The sequence below is a fragment of the Apis mellifera genome, linkage group LG11 (genome assembly GCF_003254395.2).
Source record: "Apis mellifera strain DH4 linkage group LG11, Amel_HAv3.1, whole genome shotgun sequence".
NCBI lineage: Eukaryota > Metazoa > Arthropoda > Insecta > Hymenoptera > Apidae > Apis > Apis mellifera.
This window is the reverse complement of record NC_037648.1, coordinates 4,505,394-4,527,524: the sequence shown is the minus strand read 5'-3', so window position 1 is coordinate 4,527,524 and position 22,131 is coordinate 4,505,394. Positions and strand designations below refer to the sequence as shown.

General features: G+C 19.7%; 1 protein-coding gene across 5 annotated transcripts in view; it reads right to left on the bottom strand.

Moving 5' to 3' along the window:
• The window catches only part of LOC726993 (cytohesin-1), a 159,211-nt gene that overhangs the window by 110,932 nt on the left and 26,148 nt on the right, over positions 1 to 22,131 (bottom strand). For 2 of the 5 annotated variants that reach the window (XM_026443709.1, XM_026443710.1), the window contains exon 1: positions 8,320 to 9,285. The exons of the other annotated variants lie outside the window; for them this stretch is intronic. In XM_026443709.1, the coding sequence (XP_026299494.1) occupies positions 8,320 to 8,517 (198 nt within the window). In that variant the 5' untranslated portion in view covers positions 8,518 to 9,285. Of the gene's footprint in view, positions 1 to 8,319; positions 9,286 to 22,131 lie in introns of those variants that run through there. 5 annotated transcript variants of the gene reach the window in all.

Sequence of the window (22,131 nt, the reverse complement as noted above, 5' to 3'; positions counted from 1 at the left end):
AATTCGAAAAGCATTTATATGATATTTTAATTAATTTAATATTAAAAAGTAATAATAATAATTATATTTTATTTATTATAATATTAATATATTTTATTTTGGAACAGAATATTATTTTGCAAAAATTGGAATATAATTTGAAAATTAAAATGATTAAAATAAAATATATTGTAAATTTGAATCATTAAAAATATTGAATAATTAATATGCTTTTGAATTTATCATAAAATCCTTTATAATCTTATAAAATAAATATGATTCTATTTATTATCAAAGATGACTATATTTTCATTATAAAAACAAAATATTTTTAACATTTTTTTCTCCATTATTTATAATATATTTGATATTATTAAAATATAATTCAAAATATTTTTTATTATGACTCTAAATAATAGAAAAATATGAGTCGCATCTATTATAAGATTCATAGATATTCTCTGTGTGGACATTTGTAAAATATTATTAGTGAATATACAATATATATATGCAAGAAAAAATACATAATGTATATCGTACATACATACAATATAAATAAAAAATTCTATATAAAAAATTAAAATAATGATTATTTTTCAATAATTATTATATTTATATTATATTTAAAAAAAAAGAAATAATAAAAAATAAAAGAAAATGTTAATAATTTTTAAAATTGTAATCTATATAAATAAGTTTTATATACAATATAAATAATTATATTGTACTTTTTACATAAAATATTATGAAATTTTAAATAAAACTAAGAAATAATAAAATTAGAAAAATAAAAAAATATTATATATTTAATGAAATTATTATTTCTTGTTATTAATTTATTTTTAACTTTCCGATTACAACGATTATAAATAGAAAATACATAGATATATACATTGTACAAAATATGATGATATGTAGTTTTATTAATATATATATATATATATATATTAATAATAATATAATATATTATTAATAATAATATAATATATTATTAATATATTATATTAATAATATAATATATTAATAATATCATATATATATATATATATATAAGAATCTTGTAAATATATTAATAAAAATTTTATCAGAAAAAATCAAAAAATTAAATTAAACGAAATTTTATTCTTATATTTTTTATTTCACGGATATGTTTTTTTAAATATATTTGGTTTTCTTTTTTACTTATCTTTCTTTTTCTATATTCGCTAAGAAACATAAACAAATTATGATCTTTGATCGAATCATATTACAAATAAAAATCAATATCGTTATTAGATAATATTAGCAACAATTGTACAAAGTTTCTATTCAAAAATAGTTATAAAATATTTATTATATTACACTTTAAGATGATTATATTTATTATATTACACTTAAGATGATTATAATCCTGATTTATATTATTATATATTATATATTATTATAAATTATTGTATATTTTTATATATTAGGTAATTATTTTTGTATATTTTTATATAAGATAAATTATATTAAGTATTTATTTTCTTAATTTTTATCAAAAATTTAAGGCCTCCCATATATATATATATATATATATATATATATATATATAATTAATTTGCGTATTTTTAATAAATAATAACAACTACTAAAACAGAAAATATCCAAATTATACATTATTTTCTTATTTTAATAAGAAAAAACTATACTAACAAATATAGTAGAAGTTACATTTAAAAGAATCTAAAATAACAAAAAATTTACTTTTTTCGCTCTTAGATTCAAATTAATCGTGCATTCATCATGTTTGCAATGAAAAAAACTTTAATTTATAATGGTCTTTTACATTGTAGATTGATTTTACAATTATAAAATATAAATAAAAGATATTATTTGTAAAATATATTTGCAAAACATTTTTAAGAAATCTTTTCTAGAAACAACTAAGAAAATATAAAGAAATATTAGTCAAAACTTATTTATTAAATTATAAACAAATTTGCATTAAATGAAATGGAACAGAAATAGAATGATATGCTAATATAAGAAAAATAAAAAAAATCATCGCTTTATCTCATTTTATCACACAAATTTTAATTTTTTATAATTTAATAAATAAGCTTTTATATTTATTTTAGTTTTTAAAATCGTAGAAATATCCGACTAATTATTAATATTATTACTAATATCCCAATATATATATATATGTATATGTATAGCATATTGGAAGTTCTTATATATAAGAGTAAAATATATTTTATATGTATACTATAACTTTAACAATAACAATAAAATATAAATTGCTTAAAAAGCTTAAAAATTATTGAATAAAATTAAATTTAATATTTTTCAAATCTACTTTTTATAATTATACATTATAATTTGTTTGAAAGCTAAAAGCTATTGTATATTTTTTTTACAAAATTCAATATTATTTCCAATGTTATATTTGTGAATGATCAATATTAACTTGTGGCTTACATCGCAATAGTGCCATTTTTATAACCAAAATATCTCTTTGATATTCAAAATGGAATATTTTATTAAGAAAAAAATAATATTTTATATAAAGAATTCAAAAGTCAATCGATATAAATCATAATAAAACATTTCTGAAAATGATTTATTTCAATTAAATTTGAACTATGATTTGAATAATAAGGAGATTTTAGAATTATAAAAATCATTTTCAAAGAATCTGATTTACATTGATTCGCTTTTGAACATTTTATATATATATATATATATATATATATATATATATATATATATATATATATATTAGTTTTTTTTATTGTTGATATATATTCATATTTTATTATTATTATTGAAATGTTTTCAAATAATATTTACAAATTTGAATAATTTTTTATTTTAGCTATTGATATTTGTGAATTAAAATTATGATATTTAATAAAAATCTAATAAAGAATTATTTTTGCTTGATTTTGATTTGAATAAAATTTTACAGACTTAAAGAAAAATTAGAAATATATATATACACATATATGTATCTATTCTTAAACTTGAATTCAAATATACGATATAAAACCATCTTTTAAAGTACTAATTCAGAAATTTAGAAATTTTTAATGGAGACTGTGTAATATAATGTTATAAATGCAGAAAATATGTTACAATATTTACATAATACAATATAGTCAAAGAAACATATATATATTGTTAGAAAATGATTTCAAAAAATATTTTAAATAAATCTTAAATATATTTAATAAAAATTATAATACGTACTTCTCAAATTTTCTTCACATACATAGATATAAATACAATGTATGCAAAAATGCAGAGACGCACATTATAAAAAATAGAAAGAAGCTTTCACCATTAAAATATTTATATTGGAAGATATATAACAATGGACGTTGGGCACCAATTATTCGCCGTGAAATTTATGTAAAAGTGACGATCAATGGTTCAATATGGGCAGGCCAATATCGAAATTCAAAAACCGATCAACATACTTTTTTTCGTTATACGATTTATGAAGGTTCAACGATGCTTTACCACTACATACCACAACGGATAAATGCAACTGTTTTATCGATACGCGTGATATATTGCAAACCAACAAAAAGAAAGAAAAAAAGAGGGGGAAAAAAATAGGAAAATAAAAACGAATAAAAAAAGAAACAAAAAAAAATTTATCCGTTTTCTTTGAAACAATCGTTACTATTCCTATTTCCTATGGATCACTCTTTCTGTTCACTGAGTTATCTTATTAATCTAAAAATGTTGCTGGTGACTAGCAAGTTAAATAACTAATATCATAAAATGTAACGCTATCATACGATGCAATATAATTTCCACGATGTTGTGTATTGCACGATATATTCGATAAATCTACAAGATATTTAAGTCAGAATAATAGAATATCTGTTTACATATTTAAACATTTTTTTTTCAAGTTCATTAGAAATTTTTAATATAGCAAATTTTATTATGTATGTATGTATATATATTCTATTATTCTTTCAATTATTTATAATAAAAATATGTAATTTTTTTATAGAATGTACAATATATAATAATCAGAATTTCAATTATTCAAACTAACTGATTATAGAAATACAAGATGAATTAATATGCACATATGTATTTAAATAGCATCCTTTTGTACATATTTTATACATATTTAACGTTTCATTCATATCCTAGAATACTTAAAAACAATTAATTTTTATATTTTAATTATTATATATTTATTAAATATATATTTTTTTATATAATAAACATCTATATTTGAAATTTGTTTAAAATTGTTTAACTTTTAATTTTTTTATTATTCATTATTTACATATTTTTTATTAATTGATTATAAAAATCAAAGGAATTTATTTTCAAATTAGATTTTCAAAAAATAGATAATTAAATTAGACTAATTAACTGACGTTCGTTTGTATTAAAATTTGCAATTGATTTCATTAAAAAGAAATATATTCATTATTTAGATATTTAATAATTAAATAAATCAGTATATCAGTATTCGTAATATCAAGCGTAAGCATTAATATTTTAATTCATGTGCAAAATCATGCTATATTATTTTTATGTATCATTAGGTGATTTGAAATCAAGAAAGAAACTTTCTAAGAAGCATTGTTCTTTAAAAAGAACGCGCATATTACGCATAGAATCATTATGGCGGCAATTTCAACAAGTGGTCGGTAGATTTTTTCAATATATGATCTGTAAACACACAATTTGACATGACCATAAAAATTGATAATTTTCAATTATATTTCCATGATAACGCTATATACAACAATAGTATGCTTGAGATTTGATTCGATCATTAACAATCATTAAATTAACAATCAATAAATATTTCTACTTAAAGACAAATTACATCTTTACATCCAAAGTAAGTAAATTTTTCTTTTTTAAGAAAAATTGCAACTAATCAATTAATCTTATATTAGTTTAAATCTCATAATCGAGTTCAAAAATCAATTAAATATATATTATTGTATATAAAAATATTCCAAAATTTATAAAAGATCTTTGCTTGATAAAAAAAGATACAAATTTTCTTCATTGAAAGAACATACATTATAAATATAAACCACAATTTACTAGGACTGATTTAATTATTACCGATTATTAAAGTATACTGTTATTCGTTAAAAATTATTTATGTAATTGGATCACGTTTCTGCGAATTCATAATTATCTAAAAATAATGAGCATTTTTCTAACACTTCCATAGGTAAAAAAAGATGGTCAACATTACGAATAAAATATTGAAGAAATATAAGAAATATTGACCACATAATGGAAAAGAACAAATAGAATGCCAATTTACGATTAGTTTAACTATCAAAAGCAATCCTGCATTAAATGGATGTCTATTTACGTAAGCTCCATTCGTATCCTGATTCTCTATAAATAAATCACCCTGACTCGGTTCGTCTATACGATCTTCGATTTGTGACGTCAGAACCATCATGGAATGATATTTTCGTGCAAGAATGCGAAAGAAGCTATTGTAACACGTTTGCCAATAACATGATTTCCTCCATTCTTCTAATTCATTCAGAAACATATTTTCCTTGTAGAATAAATAAATATCTATTTAGATGAAATTTATTGCAAAAAATGATAATTATGAATTTAAAAAAAAGAATAAAATAGATTTAAAACAAACGAATATTAAATATATTATTGAAAAATTTGTTATTTTTATGATAGACATACAATTCAAATTTTGAGAAATCAATATAATAAAAGAATCTAATACATGTTAATTTTAATAAAATCTTATATCAATTGAAGAATTAATAATTTTGCGGTTTTTAATTCATTTTTTTTTAATTTAAACACAATAAAATGATTCTTTTTAGATACTATTTACTTGATATATTTTTTATTTAAATTTAATTTAGTTGATTGAAAATAATTTATTTATTTAAATGATAAATGATAAGATTTACAAAAGAATTTAAATAAAAATTTCATTGTCTTGAAAAATTTACAAATGTTTATAATAAATTTTTGAAAATATTTATTATTTATGAAAAAAATTGTCTTATCTTTTTCAAATATAAATATTATTCTTGTTAAGAAAAATTTTATTTTGTAAAGAATATTTATCTCTCTTTTTTTAAAATTTAAATAAAAATTTTATTTTTAAAACAGAAATAAATTACAAGTTTATTTAAAAGATTTTTAAAAAATATTTTGAAAAAATTTAACAAATATCCTCCCTCTTTTTAAAATTTTTTTTACATTTTTCTATAAATATATAATTTTTTTATAATATTTATTTAAATTATTGTTCTCTTGTTCAAATACTTATATAGAAATAAAAAATATTACACATAAAAAAAATTTTTTAAAATATAAAAAACAAATTTAAGACAATAAAATTCTTGGATTAATTTAATAGAAAATTTCATTAAAATAGATATGTATCAGTCATCGATGTTCTTTTGTCAATCATATAAAGTGATTTAAGAATATCGCACATAGTGAGTAATTCTATAATTTCTTTTATTTTGTTATTGATATGCAAAAATGTTTATCGAAACTTTATCGATCTTTGTACTTTATATATATATAATATGATTATGTATGATTCTTAGAAAGAGCATTATAATAATACAAGTAAAAATGCATTGTTTTGTTAGTTATAGCTAGGTAATTATGCATATAATTTTTGAAATATGCCAAAGGTATACTATACATATATTATGAATAAATATTAGCATGCCTTTTTCATCAAATAACGTAAATAGAACGACATAAAAAACGATTGAAATCGTTCTGTCTATCTAACAATGAACAATCTGTACATATAAGTTATACATATCAGTTATCATTATATATTTTTTTCATTCAGTGAATTACAAATTATATATTTCTTATTATATCAAAATGCAAAATAAAAATTATAATCCTATTATTTATTCTTCTATATTTACATATGAAAAACTGGCATTTTACAAAAATAAAAAAACTGATTCAGAACACGATTAGTTAGAGTTATGTAGACGTGATTTTATTTATTAATTTTGAATAATAATATAATCACGTATATTTTTCATATTCTGATATTATAAAAATTTTTGCAAAATTTTTATGGATACACATGTGAATCATATATGAATCATTATTCAATTGTAATAAACGTATTATTCTTTTTAAACGTATTATTATATTTGCATTAAAATTTAATAATTATACCATTTAATATTTTATTTGCATTTTAAAAGAAAATTTTATGTCTGTTTCTTACATGTATTTCTTATATATTTATTATTTATTAATTATCATTTATAACTTATTTATTTTTCTTATATTTTTTTTATAAAAAATATATATTTTTTAAAGTACTTCATTATATTCAATGAAATTCAATTAAATTTATTTTTAGTACAACAAAAACAAATTTCAGGACATAGAATCGGCTCGGTGTTAACTCCCTAGAAATAAATTTGGCTGGTCGGCCAATTTCAGAGTGCCACCGTACTCTTGTTTTACATCGTTTCCCTGTTCTTTACCGTTCTATACCGTATATTTATTTCGGAAGTATCTTTTGGCGGCTTTTCAATTACTGATTGTCGAGATCGATATTGATCGATCGTAACTTTTCGTAACTACTTGAAGTTGGTATGAACTAATAAACTCGCAATTGAATTGAAATTATTCATGCAATAAATACAATAACTAATATTTATTTAAATAAACTCAATGTCCTACAAACATTTTTTATAGTTTTTAGATAATATATATTATATGTATATAAAATGTATAGATATTATATTAATATATATTATTTAATATATATTATTTATATATTATTTATATTATTTCGAATAAAGATATTTCTATTTTTTTCAATTGAATTTAAGCTTTAATAGATAAAAGTTATTCGCATGAATAAGATAAATAAATGAAGAAGATTAAGAAGAAAAGATGTTGATATCGCTACGATTCGACTGTACTTCGTACATGTATCAAGTTTCACAATACAATCGTATCTCGCTATGCTTCGACAATCGAAACGGATATTTACGATTCAAAAATAACCGCATATTTTAAACAGTTAATTTTAAACATAAAATATATGAATAAATAAATGATTTTTTATATATGTGTTATTTAAAATATCTTTTAAATGTATCAGAAAAGAAAATTTTTAAATAGTTTATTTTTAAATAGATTTAAAAAAAATTTTTTAATAAATTTTAATATATTCCAAAAACATACTTAAATCAGATTGACAAAAATAAAAATAAGAAGATGATTTTACAGTATATAAATAATTCGGAAAATACAAATATATTTAAGAAGGAATTCAACTCCGCCGAACAACCGTTTCAAGGAAGTAGGTGCAGCCAGACAGAACGTTTAACTAACCATAGATAATGTGCTAAGGTCCCATGCGCTCTTGGCCTGCTTTTGGTAGCCCTTCTTGTTCCTTTTACCAGGTCTGCGTAAACTGGAGAACCATCCTGCAGCTATAGCAACGGCGCTAACATCTCGACGGTTTTCAGTCTGGATGTTATTACCGCGAACTTCGTCGAGAGCGTCCACTGACCTGCCGGTGAAAATCATGCTTGACACCGAGTTCACGTTGTCAAACTCCAGAAACCACTGGAATTCGTTGCACTCGACTCCCTTCACTTCGTTTGAATCGTGATACTTTCAGGAACAACCTAACCACACGTTCTGACAACATACGTTGCATACGACACTATAATCGTTCAATCTCAAGGGTGACATTGGTACTATATATTTTATCGTTAACCAATCAACACGCGATCAAGAATGATCGCTTGTGTCACAAGTAATTCCTTGTCGAAAGTAATGACGCACAAAATCGAAGATCTTAACAGTTCAATGATTCTGAATCAAAAATGTAATTTCTTTGAAAAAAATATCCTTCAATCGATCCACAATCAATAATTCCACTAACGTGTATTGAAAGTTACACATGATTAGTAAATAAATTTAAAATCCTGATTAGGATGATATTTTACGTTTTCTTTCGTTTGAATGATAAGCAAAATATTAATTTTAAACAGAATTTTTTAATAAATCTTTTTTTATCACTTAACACTGATAAGATTCTGATTATAACTTACAATGATAACAATCAAATGAAATTAAATATTTTTTACAGTATTTAATCTTCCCGCGCTTTAAAAATACTGTTGTGTGATTAATTTTTTTATCACTAATTTTCCAATACAACAATATCGTAACAGAAAAAGTATAATTTTGATCGGACAACGCTTTTGATATCAATTAAATCGAATTCATGATATCTATAAAGAAAGAACGATCCGCCTCACGCAACGGCTGACGTGCAACTCACGAGCTAAAGTAAACGGTTGCGGTGGAAACGCGCTGGCGCCTCGTGGTGGACATAGCGTGAACTCAGCCACGCGTATGCGAATACAGGCTGATTCTTGCAATTGGGACAACTTACAGCTTCCTTCCAAATAAAAATGTTAAGAAAAATAATATAAAAAATAATAAATCAAGTAATTTGATAAACTCGTATATATAAAGATATGAAAGAATAAAAGTTTCATTATACATAACTCGGTTTTTTTTAGTATTATCTAAATAACAGAATGTGCTGAATTAAAAAAATATTAAATATATTCAATACTTAATAAACATAATAGTACAATAATATATAAATAAGTGAATACTGATTAATCACATTGAGACTTATTTTCCGTGAAATATCATAAAATGTTTATTTTTTTTATCTGAAAACATTTATATAAAAAATAGCTTAATTAAAAAGAAATTTATATTTGAATACAAATATAGATGCTTGTGAATGAAAAATGAACAAAATCATGTTTTGCATAAGTATACTTGCAAACAAAAAATAAACCGATGATTACAAGCCGCAATTACAAGAATTAATATATATCACGTTTATATTAGTTGAAATCAGTGTGAAATCAAACCAATCCTACTATTTTATGGATGAAATACGATTTAAAAAGCACCGAATGAGCGCGCTGCGGAAAATTTTCAATTGCAGCATGCAATTTCTCCTCGCTTCGAAGAACTTCAAAAATACAATTTCGGTAATTTTAAGAATTTATTTTATTAATTATAACATGATACACTTAACTGAATAATATGCTGAAAGTAGAAGATATTTAATATTTAAAGATAGATATTTTTTCTCATGAACTATATTTTTTTTTTTGACATAATATTTAACTTTTGTCAGCGATAGATTTCGTAAGATCTATACATTGACTAATATTTTTATGAAAAAAAATAATGAAAAAGAACAAGAAAATAAAATAAATATAAAAATATAAAAATTTTTATAAATATATAAATATAATTTTTGAAATATGTATTATATGTATTATATGTATGTACAAAATTTTTTTTATAATATATTCAAATAAATAAATTTTTACACATTATTTATAATTTTTTAAATATAATATATTTTGAGTTAAAAAATTATATTTTTCAAGTACTATTTGAAACAATGTAAAATGGTTAAACTCGAAGGTCAAACTTCTCCAGATATTCAATTTGAGCATAGTATATATGTATACAAGTTACAGCAAGTGAATACTTTAGCACGCATGCTTGCCAAGGATCGTGAAAAGAATGTTTCCGAGAACAGGCCAGGCTGAAATTTCGCCGAGTACTTATCAATTGGCGGCGCTCGAGTGTCGTGAAGGGCGTTGACAAACTACGGTTCAATGTGACTATTTTATCTGATTGTCTGGGCTTCTTCGACAAGTTATTTTACTCAACTTTCTGTTGTGTACTTAATTGCTTTGCATATTTGTTTGAATGCTGAGTGAAAAGAATGATTTCATTTAAAGTTATCGACCAATCTTAATTAAACATCTTAATTAAACAATTACAATTTTACAAATAATCATTATTTTGATTATTAAGAAAAACAAAAGTCGAATAAAAATACTTTAATTAAAAAAAAAAGAATTAATATAATGAGAGGAACAAAAATTCGTTATATATTTATGTAATTCGTAATGGCAAATTTATTCTAATAATAATAATGCAATAATGTAAAAAATTCGGTATATTTTGTACTTATTATTGTCCAATTTAATATCATACGTTCATTAAATCAAATATCAAGTGTAAAAAAAAGTTTGATAAAAAATATTAAATAACAAATTGAGGTTCATTTAAATGAAGATTATTATTTCTTTGATTTGATTGGTTCAAAAATCAAAGAAATAATAATTTTCATTTAAATGAACAATAATCAACAATAATTTACGAACGAAAATTATCGAATTAATACTCATCTTAATAAAAAAAAAATGAAAATTCATATTGATATTATTAAGTATTATATTTTTACAACAATTAAAAGTTAAATATATTGTTGATTAATGATTGAGTATTGATGAAATCATATTAAAAATTACAAAAAATTGCATATATGTAAATTAAATAATCACGATATCAGTGGAATTATAATATAGACACAAAAATATTGTATATTTTATCGTTTTTCGAATATTTATTCCATATGTAAATAAATACATCATTCTATTCTAATTTCATTTTTATACGTCTGATAGATATCACCGTATTAAGCGAAACGCAACAGAGGGAGAAACTTATTGATTTGCCAATTACGAAAAAATTTTTTTGTCGCAAAAAAAAATTGAATTCCTTTCGCATGATTCACGATTGAAAATGGACGGAAGGAACGTTCGACTTTGTTCTCTTCTTTATCGGCTGACGATTTCCTCCTCAGTTCGCGAAGAAAAAATCGAACGAGATTATACGATGCCTGCTATTACAATATAGTGAATATGTGTTTGTTCATATTTTTGATGATATTTTCAGGAAACGATCAGTTCGCGATTTGATCACAGGGTTTAAACACGATTCAACAACATGTCATCGTTGCACCTGCTACAGCTGCATTGTGAACGAACGATTAACCAAACGTGCACGAGTTTATCGCGTGACGGTTACGCAGATGCGCGCGCATGTTCCTTACAAAACTGTCCCGATTTATTTTGTTTTTCGCGCAATAGATTTTATCAAAATATGTGTATATTTGAATATATATATTTCAATAAAGTAAATATAGATTGCAAGAAAATATAAGTAAGTATAATGGTTTTTTTATTAGTATTAATTATAATAAGAATACATAGTACATTTCAAAACATATTATAAAATATATCGAAGCATCTGTTTATGTAAGCAATATAAACAGAATCGAATATCATAGTACATTCATATAATATAAATATAATAAACATATATAAACATAATCAAAGCATATAAAAAATATATTGCATTGTATATATGTATCATATGATTATTATAATACGACACTTTTTTATTTCGATATAACAAAAAATATTTAAAAAATTCAATCAAAACAAAAATAAATAAAAAATCTGTTTTCCGTATATATTTATTCATCTCAATAAAAACTGTTGTCTTATCAATCTCAATTGTAACAATAAAAGAAAAGTAAAAAAAGAATCAAGATAAATAAAAGAATAAGTAAAATAAGATAATTCGAAAATAAAAACAATTGCTATTGTGTTGGCAAAGTTCTCAGCTATGCCGAAATTATAATAATCTAACCAAAAGAAAGCAATAAAACAACAAATTTTTGATAAAATTATGCATACATATTATGATGTTAAGATCCATAGATTTTACAATTTTGAATAATTCTATGTGATACATATAAGTTAATATTATTTGATAAAAATGCATGTATATGTATAATGAATTTTATTCTTTCATTCTTAAGGGACACCATATGCTAACGAACAATGTATGTTAATATGCAATCTATTGCGTATGAAAACAGTTTAAATGTTCAAATACATCATTAGATTTTTCAGATTAATAAAAAATTATTTATGTAAATTTATAATTATTCTAAAGAATAGATTTTATGTAATTTGTCATATGATTTTATATGAAAATTCATTATAAAAGAATTTTAATGATAGAATTGAAAATAATCTAAAAATTCAATCGTGTAAAAAAATATACTTTATCTTATTTATCTCCTAGTTAAAAAACTAAACTTATATATTAATACTATGAATATAGTTCTTGGTATCATTGTATAAACCCTGCTACTTTAATTTAGAACTTTGCTATATCGTACAGGTTATTAAACAAAGAATTTGTCCTATGACTCATATTATCCATTAATTTTATAACAAGTATATCTACCGATTGTTGCATTGATGCATTAACTTCTTTTGTAAGTTCTCGCAACTAACATTTGGCAATATTTTTTTTTTAACTTATTGCACAGTATCTCAAATAAATTAAATCATCTCAATGTAATATTGTTTAAAAAATTCAGTTATAGATACTAAAATTATTTATTATAAGAAAATTCAAAGAGTTAGTAATTTATTAAAGAGTTAATAATAAGTTTTAAAGAGTTAATAAAAATTAAATAAAAAATATAAAATTTTTATAAACAAATTATTATTAAAAAATTGCAGTTTTTTAATTATAGCAATATCTATTTAATAAAAACAATAATAACAAAAATTAAATATAATTGATATTATTAGATATCTACTAAATTTATTATATTTTACTAAAGCACTAAAAAATTATTTTTCTTTTTATTATAATATCTTTTAAATTGCATAATCTTTTAAAATTATTGAAAATAATACAGTACAAAAATTTAAATTTTATAGATATTATTTTTTTTCATTTGAAATTATATTTTTAAAATGAAATTACTTATCTATCTAAGTGATCTAATTTATATTTGATTAGGAAGAAGTCATAACAAATTTTTATATAAAATAATAAATTCTTTATAATATTTATTTTTTTATTAATTTAAATTATTTTTTAACTTTTGAATATTGACATCAAAAATTATAAAAAACAATAATAAACATTTAAAGAAAAAAATAATAAAATCATCTGAAGAAATAAGAACCAATTCTACTTATTAAAAAAATAAATAAATAATAATCGACTAGAATAAATTTCTAGAAAAATTATGTCATATATATAATTTTTTTTATCTTAAAGTGAATAATCATTTCACTATTTAATTATAAATTATTTAAATATAAAAAAATGAAAAGAAAAAAAGATTTATAAGAGAGATTTATAATGTTTTTATTTTATAAATATTTAATAGCATATTTTAATATATTATACAATATTTTTATTATTTTACTATATTTATATTTTACTATATTTTACTATATTTACTATATTTATATTCATTTTATACATAAAATATACAAATTAAATTTATAATCAAGATTTAAATTATTTTTACAATCTTTTTCTTTTATTAATTTAACAAAATTTCTATCTTGAACAATTTTCATTATGCGAACAATTTTCTGTACTGTCGCGCAATATAGTTTCTCGGAAGTAATCATATCATCATCATCGTCGAACTATTCAATTCACAGATAAAAATAACTAATTTGATCGCAATCATATTTTACTATTCCGATGGTATAACTTTATTAAGTTCAAAGAAAGGTTTTTTACTCGAAGTCAAAGAAATATAACACGCAATTAATAAAAAAAAAAAATTTTCTCAGAAGATATTTTTCAGTTTCGAAATCATTATTGATAAATCATATTGATAAAATTTAAAAATATTATGAGCTGATATCAAGATAAATTATATTATAAAATGAAGTTTTATTTATAATGAGTTTTCATCTAATAAGATATATTTGATATTCAATTTTGTATATTTGTATACTCATAACTTAATATTTTTTTATTTATATAATATAAATATAAAAAATAATGTGTAATTTAAATCTGGAAAATTTAATAAAAAAAATTATTAAAAACATGAAAATGTTTTCGGCAAAATTAATATTATATTATATTAAGATAATATAAAAATAATTATATATATTTATTTATTTTTATGACTAATATATTTTTTATCATTTTAATTACTATCATATTATATATATATTATGTATATCATATATATATATTAGACATTTAGATACAATAGATTGATAATATTAAAATAAATATTTCGATATAACTGTATTATATTAGTTACGTTTGTTTCGTTTCATAAAAACGAAATAAGATTAGGAAATATAATAAATAATTTTACCGATTAACAATGTAACTATAAAAAATTTATTCTTTCTTTTAGTAATAAAAAGAAAATTTCTTTCATACATTGTGAAGTTTGACATACATGTATCTTGATTCGAGATTAAATATCGGTGAGACATTATTACTCATCATTAAAATTTATTTATTTTTAATTTCTTTTTAATAAAATTTTTATGAACAAAAATTTTTTTTTTATTTATAAATGATTAAAATGAAATCAAATGATATAATTTGAATCATATTTGTATATTTAATGAGCAATAATGATTTTTTATCTATCTATTATTAAATAAATAAATAATCCAAATTATATTGTATTTATATATTATTATTTTAATTAGAGGAATTTTACAAATATAATGATAAAAATTTTAATAAAGTGGAATTAAAAATAAAAAAAATTTTACTGTTGCATTAATATTATCTTACCAATGTTTTTTTTTAATACTAATTCTTTTTTTTTCTATTTACATTTATCATATCTATTTACATGAATGATGTAAATAAATTCCAAACTTTGATCAAGTTATATCAATACTTCTATTCGATCATTAATCTTTTACAATATAAAATCTATATAAATATATATTTACTTTATATATATAAATATAGTATATATACATATCTTATTTATTTAATTCTTTTAAATATGATATACAATCAGTGTAAAAGTTAAAAATTTTGATTTTAGAAATTATTTAATCGAACAAAAAATTACAAAAATTTTTTAATTAAAGATTAGTCATATTTAATAATTTTTAAATCTAAGAGAAAATCTTGAACGTGCACATTATTTTCATTAATTTTTTGCATATAAATATTGCATTTATTGTGACTCGGCAGATACATTTTTTATACAAAATAGAATTATTATAAATTAAATATTAAAAATCTTTATTCTTAAATAATAAGAATAAAGAAAAATATGTATAGAGCTAAATTCATGTTTATGAAATTGAACATTATATATATTAGAATTAATTTTAATTTAATCTCGTTTCATTTCATTTAAATATAACTTTAATGCCAGTAAAAAAATATTTGTCTACAAAAAATTAATAATTATGAAATAATATCAAAAATATTATATATAGTTAATTCTAAAAATTCTCGAATTTTAATGCACAATGATTTTATATAACAAAAAATAATAAATTTTTAGATAAAATTTTATAATTAGTTAGAAAAAATCGAAAGTTACAAGACTAAAACTTTGGGAAAAAAAAGTTTATATATGTAATATATAATTTTCTTAAAATATATTTGAAAGAAAATAAAAGAATAAAATGCAAGATAAGTTATAGATACCGGAAGTAAAAAAAAATTTTTTTTCACTATATTTACTATTTATCAAAAATAATAAAAATCACAGAAATCAAGTAATTTCAAGATCTATTCCCATTGCTTGCTCGCTTATCATATTTTCCAAATCACGTATGAATTAGACTTTCTACGTTTCTAATATAAATTAGCTAGGAAAGAACCATGAAAATAAATCAATAAATCTACTAGTATAATTTTAAAACAAACACTATTTGTTCAAATAATTATTTTTGAACTCAAATATTTATGTTCATTCTCTATCCTATTTTCTTTGTAAAATAAATTAACCATTTCATAATATTAAATAATATTTAACAAAATTAAAAAATAATAATTACATTTTCATTCAAATTTTTGATATTTTTGATGAGATAGTTATTAAATAGTCAATAAATAATTAATAAATTGATTATAGAGATTATAAAAAAGATCATTATAGAAAAAAACATTTTATCGATTTTAATAACCTTGAAATATATTGTCAATATATTTATAAATAATATTTTGAACTTTTTTTTGATATTTCCAAAATTTAACAAAATGATTATACTTAATAAAATGATAACAGCCTATAATCTTCAATGTTTTTCAAAACTATATATTTATATGCATATGTATATAAAGTATTCCCTTCTTAATTACATAGAAGGTTAATTATAATTTATATTTTTATTTATAAATTTAATCAGTTTATATGATAAAATAATATCATAAATTTCATAAAATATATATTAAAAATATTAAGTTATTTAATAATGAAAAAATATTTTATAAATACGAATTTGATTATAAAAATTGTCTATCATTAGATTTAAAAGATAATTATATAAAAAATATCGATTTTTGTTATATTTACAAAAGTAATTTTTTTTCTATTATCATAATTTAATCGCCATCATAAGAATTTTTAATATTTAAAATAAAATTGAATAAATTATTTAATTGAACAAAAGTTTTATTTTTATTGAAAATATTTTGCCTTCTCATTTTTTAAAAATAAATATATATGTATATCTCTTTTATTTTATTAGTTTTTTACTCAAAGAAACTCGAAGAAAACCTCGAATCTCTCAAAAATCTCTTTTTTGTCACCAATAAATTAAAAATGCAAAGCAATAGACATTGTTTTATATTTTTAATAATAATAATAATAATAATAATAATAATAACAACAATAACAACAATAACAACAACAACAACAACAACAACAACAACAACAACAACAACAACAACGACAACAACGACAACAACGACAACAACGACAACAACGACAACAACGACAACAACGACAACAACGACAACAACGACAACAACGACAACAACGACAACAACGACAACAACGACAACAACGACAACAACGACAACAACGACAACAACGACAACAACGACAACAACGACAACAACGACAACAACGACAACAACGACAACAACGACAACAACGACAACAACGACAACAACGACAACAACGACAAACAACGACAACAACGACAACAACGACAACAACGACAACAACGACAACAACGACAACAACGACAACAACGACAACAACGACAACAACGACAACAACGACAACAACGACAACAACGACAACAACGACAACAACGACAACAACGACAACAACGACAACAACGACAACAACGACAACAACGACAACAACGACAACAACGACAACAACGACAACAACGACAACAACCGACAACAACGACAACAACGACAACAACGACAACAACGACAACAACGACAACAACGACAACAACGACAACAACGACAACAACGACAACAACGACAACAACGACAACAACGACAACAACGACAACAACGACAACAACGACAACAACGACAACAACGACAACAACGACAACAACGACAACAACGACAACAACGACAACAACGACAACAACGACAACAACGACAACAACGACAACAACGACAACAACAACAACGACAACAACGACAACAACGACAACAACGACAACAACGACAACAACGACAACAACGACAACAACGACAACAACGACAACAACGACAACAACGACAACAACGACAACAACGACAACAACGACAACAACGACAACAACGACAACAACGACAACAACGACAACAACGACAACAACGACAACAACGACAACAACGACAACAACGACAACAACGACAACAACGACAACAACGACAACAACGACAAACAAACGACAACAACGACAACAACGACAACAACGACAACAACGACAACAACGACAACAACGACAACAACGACAACAACGACAACAACGACAACAACGACAACAACGACAACAACGACAACAACGACAACAACGACAACAACGACAACAACGACAACAACGACAACAATGATAATGATAATGATAATGATAATGATAATGATAATGATAATGATAATGATAATGATAATGATAATGATGATGATAATGATAATGATAATGATGATGATAATAATGATGATGATGATAATAATGATGATGATGATAATAATGATGATGATGATAATAATGATGATGATGATGATAATAATGATGATGATGATGATAATAATGATGATGATGATGATAATAATGATGATGATGATGATAATAATGATGATGATGATGATAATAATGATGATGATGATGATAATAATGATAATGATGATGATAATAATGATAATGATGATGATAATAATGATAATGATGATGATAATAATGATAATGATGATGATAATAATGATAATGATGATGATAATAATGATAATGATGATGATAATAATGATAATGATGATGATAATAATGATAATGATGATGATAATAATGATAATAATGATAATAATAATGATAATAATGATAATAATAATGATAATAATGATAATAATAATGATAATAATGATAATAAAATGATAATAATGATAATAATAATGATAATAATGATAATAATAATGATAATAATGATAATAATAATGATAATAATGATAATAATAATGATAATAATGATAATAATAATGATAATAATGATAATAATAATGATAATAATGATAATAATAATGATAATAATGATAATAATAATGATAATAATGATAATAATAATGATAATAATGATAATAATAATGATAATAATGATAATAATAATGATAATAATGATAATAATAATGATAATAATGATAATAATAATGATAATAATGATAATAATAATGATAATAATGATAATAATAATGATAATAATGATAATAATAATGATAATAATGATAATAATAATGATAATAATGATAATAATAATGATAATAATGATAATAATAATGATAATAATGATAATAATAATGATAATAATGATAATAATAATGATAATAATGATAATAATAATGATAATAATGATAATAATAATGATAATAATGATAATAATAATGATAATAATGATAATAATAATGATAATAATGATAATAATAATGATAATAATGATAATAATAATGATAATAATGATAATAATAATGATAATAATGATAATAATAATGATAATAATGATAATAATAATGATAATAATGATAATAATAAAAATAATGATAATAATGATAATAATAATGATAATAATGATAATAATAATGATAATAATGATAATAATAATGATAATAATGATAATAATAATGATAATAATGATAATAATAATGATAATAATGATAATAATAATGATAATAATGATAATAATAATGATAATAATGATAATAATAATGATAATAATGATAATAATAATGATAATAATGATAATAATAATGATAATAATGATAATAATAATGATAATAATGATAATAATAATGATAATAATGATAATAATAATGATAATAATGATAATAATAATGATAATAATGATAATAATAATAATAATAATAATAATAATAATAATAATAATAATAATAATAATAATAATAATAATAATAATAATAATAATAATAATAATAATAAATAATAATAATAATAATAATAATAATAAAAAAAAAAAAAAAAAAAAATAATAATAATAAATAATAATAATAATAATAATAATAATAATAATAATAATAATAATAATAATAATAATAATAATAATAATAATAATAATAATAATAATAATAATAATAATAATAATAATAATAATAATAATAATAATAATAATAATAATAATAATAATAATAATAATAATAATAATAATAATAATAATAATAATAATAATAATAATAATAATAATAATAATAATAATAATAATAATAATAATAATAATAAATAATAATAATAATAAATAATAATAATAATAATAATAATAATAATAATAATAATAATAATAATAATAATAATAATAATAATAATAATAATAATAATAATAATAATAATAATAATAATAATAATAATAATAATAATAATAATAATAATAATAATAATAATAATATAATAATAATAATAATAATAATAATAATAATAATAATAATAATAATAATAATAATAATAATAATAATAATAATAATAATAATAATAATAATAATAATAATAATAATAATAATAATAATAATAAAATAATAATAATAATAATAATAATAATAATAATAATAATAATAATAATAATAATAATAATAATAATAATAAATAATAATAATAATAATAATAATAATAATAATAATAATAATAATAATAATAATAATAATAATAATAATAATAATAATAATAATAATAATAATAATAATAATAAATAATAATAATAATAATAATAATAATAATAATAATAATAATAATAATAATAATAATAATAATAATAATAAAATAATAAAAAAAATAATAATAATAATAATAATAATAATAATAATAATAATAATAATAATAATAATAATAATAATAATAATAATAATAATAATAATAATAATAATAAATAATAATAATAATAATAATAATAATAATAATAATAATAATAATAATAAATAATAATAATAATAATAATAATAATAATAATAATAATAATAATAATAATAATAATAATAATAATAATAATAATAATAATAATAATAATAATAATAATAATAATAATAATAATAATAATAATAATAATAATAATAATAATAATAAAAGAAAATATAGAAACAGAAATTTTTTTATTCAATTTACTTTTTAAGATAATCAAATTTGAAAATGATTAAAATATTGTTTGTTGAATAATGTACAACAATAAATAAAAAGAATAAATATATATAAAATATTTTTCTAGATAGATAAAATTATGTTTTGTGATTTCATTGATACGAATACAGGAAAATTTTATTATTTTCTTTCTTGCGGAAATCAGAACGAACGGTTCTATTTGCATCGTAAAAGCAATAAGCAGTTTCGGAAACGATCTTAAAGTCAAACAAATATTTACTATCTATTTGCTCGCTACTTCAATTTTAGATGAATATGTATATAAATATTACTTCTATTAAATATATACATATATGATTATCACTATAATTTAATCCAAAGTCGACACGTTTTTATCTGAACTCAATTTGCTACTCAAGATCAGCAAATACTTATTTTTCCATATTATTTAATTATGATGGCATTTTATATGTATACTGATTCACTTAACTTTTAATATAAAAAAAAAACAAAATTTTTTCATTTTACATAAAAATTTAATGTAATATAATATATTTTAAGTTAAAAAAATTACATTAAGTACGTATTGTTCAATATCTTATTAACTCTGTCAATAAATCTTAATAATAACAAAAATATGTAATTCATTATCATTCATCAAGATAACAAT